Raw genomic sequence first — 5,342 nt, forward strand, 5'->3', positions numbered from 1 at the left:
AATGAAAATAATCTCATATCCAAGACCAACATTGATCTTGAAAGTAAAGTTAAAGAATTGCAAATCAAAATAGAAGATTTTGAAAAGAAAAATACTGATTTGTATTATAGGATCGTATTTGTGTCAAATTATCGATTTATCATCTCTAAATGATGGTTCAATTCAAAATATTGAATGATTGAGAATTGAAATTAAACCTAAATGATAAAATTAACAAATAAGAAGAAATATTTTTACAAGTATATATTGATTATTTTATGTATACTTGATTTTGATTAGGCTCATAACCAATTCAACCCGAATTGACCTGATCTAAAGGTTGACATAAACCGAAAATCAACCGATCCAATATTAGCCTGACCTGAAATTTAACTGGTCCAATATTAATCCTACCAAAAATCAATCGATGTGGTATTGACCCGACCCGATATTAACTCGATCAAAAAATCAATCGATCTGATATTGATATGAACCGGAAAACAACTGATCCAATAATCACCCTACCCAAAAATTAACCCGGCCCGATACCCGACCCAATTTGATTCACCGTACACCCGAACTAGATTCGAACCAGATTCGAACAAGATTCGAACCAGATTCGATCCGAATAAAATTAAACCGAATTTAATCTAGACATAAAATTACTCAACCCAAAATAATCCGACTCAAACCAAATCTGAATAACTCATTTGTCACCTCTAGTTAATACTTATAAATGATTTTCCTTTTTAAGGGAAAAAGGAAGGAAAGAACAAACTTGGGTTTGTGGAACACAATAAGCGGGAGACAATGGCTTTATTATATTAAAAATCCCCTTTAATTATTTTTTTAAAAGAAATAATCCTAACGTCAGATTAGTTAGAAAAATTACTCCTAAACTATCAATGTAAGATATCCCGCGTTCTTCAAAAAACGATGTTAGAATCGCGTTTGATGAGAAACGAATTTCATGCATTTATTATTATTTTTATCCAATATTAAATGAAATTATCTAAAAAAGTTAATGCGTCTCGCACCCTACAAAATGCGATTTTCATTAAATACGTTTTATAGGACGCGAGATAATCCTACTTGGATAATTTAAAATTATTTTTCTAACTAATCTGATATGGAGTTATTTCTTTAAAAAAAATAATAAGAGTTTTTAATTTAATAACGCTGACGACAATTGTTACCATTATAAACCAAACTGCATATTTCCTAGAGGTATCTCTCGGTTTTAAAGACCACTGGGCCACAACATTTATAACCCTATACTCACTCAATTAATCTCCCTTTCATCATCAACAATATTGTTCCCTGCATCCACTAGTATGCACTTCATATTATCAACCAGTTCCATCATTTGTTCCCTCGAATGCAACGGCGATGGGTATACGCAAATGCAATCGAGTCCGCCATCGCGTACGGTGTCAAAGACAGCAATGGATGGCGCGATGCCATGAGCCGAAGCGCACCCCATGTAGTCCTCTACCCCGACTTGGTTTCGCTGGTCGTTCGACAAGTCAACCACGGTGTCCTCAAACACCGATATAAAACAAGTTCTCAACGACGATGACGGAGTCAAGCCAGGGTTTTCCATGGCCCTGCACATCAAGAAATTAAGGTCTGCCATGTCTGACAAGTGCCTGTTGCAGCTCTTGTAGCTTGTAAACGATGTGTACATTTTCTTCGCTAGCTCCCAAAGCTTCTCACCTCCTTTAATGGTGTGCATGTTGAGAATAGCTGAGTGGTAAAACCCTAAAAACAATTAAAGAATCGTGTCAACTAAAACGATTTTCGTTATTTGGCACGCAACTTTGGTTAAGTGTTGGGTCTTTTGAAAACAACCTGCATTTGTGTAATGGTTTAAGTAATCAAATCTCAACTCCATTTGAAAAATTAATTTTTTATTTGACATTAAAACAATCAATTTGATTTGATTCGACTCATAATTTTATAAATTTGATTTGACTTGAAAATTTTTAAACAAAGTTTGAATTATAAAATAGGACTCGAATAACTCAAATTTTTTTGTAATTAGTATATTTATTTTTAAGTTTAAGTCGAATCTCTCAACTATATGTAATATATGCATATCATATATGAAAAAACATATGAAATATTATATATATATATATATATACACACATGTATATATCGTATATGGTTATAGAAAATTATTTAAACTAGAATCAATTAGTAACATAATATTATTAATATTTACAATTAAATTTAAACAAAAACTCGAACATCTAAATTTAAATCGAATTTCATAGACTCAACTCAACTAAAAAAAATTCAAATTAAATTTGAATTTTAAAATAAGACTCAATAAACTAGATTAACTCAAAATTTTTCTATTTAATTCGGCTCTATAAAATATTCGTCTTTGATTTCTATCAAAGAATTAAGGAAAAAGAGATTGTAGTTGGTGGGGCAGATATAAATTAAGATTGACATATTTAAGCATTTCAGGACCACATTCATTAATGAAAGAGATATTTCTTAAGGGGGGAAAAGATCCTATCGATGACCTAGTATGGTCATAGTCTATGATGAAAACCTTGATTTTCACAAGTTGGAGGCCTAAAATAGAATTTATTGGAGTTTATGCAAATCAAATTTAATGGCTTACCGAAACGGTGATCGGATATAGGAGGTTCAAGGATATAGGAGGTTCAAGAATCGACATTCGTCTTTGATTTCTATCAAAGAATTAAGGAAAAAGAGATTGTAGTTGGTGGGGCAGATATAAATTAAGATTGACATATTTAAGCATTTCAGGACCACATTCATTAATGAAAGAGATATTTCTTAAGGGGGGAAAAGATCCTATCGATGACCTAGTATGGTCATAGTCTATGATGAAAACCTTGATTTTCACAAGTTGGAGGCCTAAAATAGAATTTATTGGAGTTTATGCAAAATCAAATTTAATGAGCTTACCGAAACGGTGATCGGATATAGGAGGTTCAAGGATATAGGAGGTTCAAGAATCGACCGGCAATCAGTGAGGGTGACAACACCATATTTCTTCTTCTGATGATAGGAACGGCATTTAGAACTGTGCGCGGTCATCAGTCCGGCAGCACCTAACGCTCCACACAGCTTAATCCCCATTGTTTTGCAACCCTGAAAAGTTACAAGATCACAGTAACATCGTAATCGCATCCGCAACATAAAAATGCAGTTATTTTTAAGAAATAAATCATATTATAATATCCGTAACATCCTTGATCTATCTGCAATTTTGCAATTTAGTATTATGATTACAAGCTTGAATCGATTACTTACTCTCAAGATCTTGTCAGTGTTATCAGGGTTGATGAGCAACCTCACAACTTGAGTAGATCTAGGAGATTTTGCATCTTTGAACTTCAAGTTGGTAAGACTTAAAAAATTAACAGAGTAGCTTAGCATGTCGACTCCACGCGCCCAAAGTGTTTTCTTAGCCATCCCTTTAGGAAGAAGATATTCACTGGCCAAACTGATCTCTCCTTTGTTCATAGTTATTTCCTTCTCATTCTCATCTTCAACTCCCATTAACGTCAACGCCCACCTCGCTGCACTAGGCAAAGCGTAAGAGCTGGCGAAAACGACGTCGGTTTTGGTGCTGAATGAAGTAGTACTACTAGTCCATGCGTTATGGTTAAGCTCGAGTTCGAGAATCAAATGGAGGGGCGAGATGTTTTGGTCGCCTTGGAGGATCTGAGAAGTGGTGGAATGGTTGAAGTGCTTGATTTGAATGGAAGGGGAAGGAGTTGTGAGTGTGACGAATGAGTAGGTGTTAGTGTTAGGATCGTGATGGAGACGAGACCTGAGAATTGGATGCGAATTCTGAAGTTTGTTGATGGCGTTTCTGAGACGTGACATATGCATGTCGGGATTAACTGATGAAAGGATCGCCAAGACGGCGATTCCGGTGCCGCTGACCACCGCACGACACCAATTGAGCTCGGTGCCGCCAACGGCTCGGCGATTGGGATGCAGGATTTGGGAGTTGAGATGGGTGGACATGTAGTAATTAATTATAGCAGCAGCGGTATTGGTATATAGTAATACAAGTCTACTGCTGCGTTTGCTTAGTTTCGGTGAGTGGGTGGGATATATATAAACAGTTGGGAATGGCAATTAAATGAATATTACCATCTCTCGTCCGCCCCATTAATACTGCTCTATGATTTTCTACTTTACATGTATAAAAAGTAAATACTGATTTATCTTAGTTCTTTAATCTAAAATTACTAGTTTTTTTATATAATTCTCAAATTTTATTAAAAAATATCTCGAATTACATTGAAAGTTTACAAGTATAATAGTAAATTAAACATATAATTAATACATTTTCTATAATCATTGACACAAAAACCGTCACATAAAATCACATAAGGACAACGTAAGTAAAAGGTTAGAAACCTAACTAAAAGACTTGAACAAAGATAGATACACATATATTTGTTCGCATTGGTAAATGAACCACAAAAGACAATCAAACTATTAAAAGATCACCGACAAACCACAAATTAAAGTAAACGACGTGAAAAACTATTAACGAACGAAAATTGCTATCCAAATCCAATTCGAGGGTCCGAAGCAACGAAGACCAACATAATAACATGTAAGCTTCATCTTGATCAGTCGTGATGATATCAAATCAACTTCTAAAAAAATAAACGAAAACAACGTTAAAACGAACGAAAACACACCATAAAAAAAGTTGAAAACTGTTATAAAAGCAAAGTTATTAAAAATTAGAAAAAGAGAACAACAAAGATGCGATATAAAAAATAAAAAGTCAACAAAAAATGTCGACGGATGACAACCAACATAAATTTATTTACAAATAGTCATTATGATCTTAGATATGATACAACATTTAAAATCATTATAAAATTCCAGTCCAGATTTAAAAATTCCGACTTATTTTATTTTATTTTTATCTAAACTTATGATTTTGATGAGATATTATTTAGAGGCAGTAACACAAAATATATGTCGCGTTCCAAGTAAATTTAGTTACTATGCATTCAATAAGTTTACAACTTTTTAATTAAAAGTGAAGGAAAAAAAAACATATTTTAGACAGTTTTTATTGGAGCAAACAGATTTTGTCGCTGTGCTAATTTCATCAAATTTATGTTATTTTCATTCGGTGGCATAGAGATTATTGTTTGGAGAAGTGGGATGTACACAGTACACCTATTTGATCGAAAAATTTTCAGACATTTCTTAAACAACTTCAGTAGACTTCTTTGACTAAATAATGCAAGTAAAAGAAAATTTGAAAAATATAAATGTTGAGAATTAATTTAAGATCTAAATTAATATTATAATGTATATGAAACTTATTACGAAAGATT

At 33.2% G+C, this 5,342-nt stretch overlaps 1 protein-coding gene across 1 annotated transcript; it reads right to left on the bottom strand.

Moving 5' to 3' along the window:
- Window positions 1–1,803: 1,803 nt before the first annotated feature.
- LOC120214571 lies at window positions 1,804–3,999 on the bottom strand. The gene is made up of 3 exons (XM_039212438.1): window positions 3,277–3,999; window positions 2,929–3,114; window positions 1,804–1,830 (listed from the first exon to the last, which is right to left on the bottom strand). Exons 1-3 carry the CDS (start codon window positions 3,997–3,999, stop codon window positions 1,804–1,806), a joined length of 936 nt encoding a protein of 311 aa, XP_039068369.1.
- Window positions 4,000–5,342: the final 1,343 nt, after the last annotated feature.

Source organism: Hibiscus syriacus, unplaced genomic scaffold, assembly GCF_006381635.1.
Source record: "Hibiscus syriacus cultivar Baekdansim isolate YM2019G1 unplaced genomic scaffold, ASM638163v2 tig00110065_pilon, whole genome shotgun sequence".
NCBI classification, from domain to species: domain Eukaryota; kingdom Viridiplantae; phylum Streptophyta; class Magnoliopsida; order Malvales; family Malvaceae; genus Hibiscus; species Hibiscus syriacus.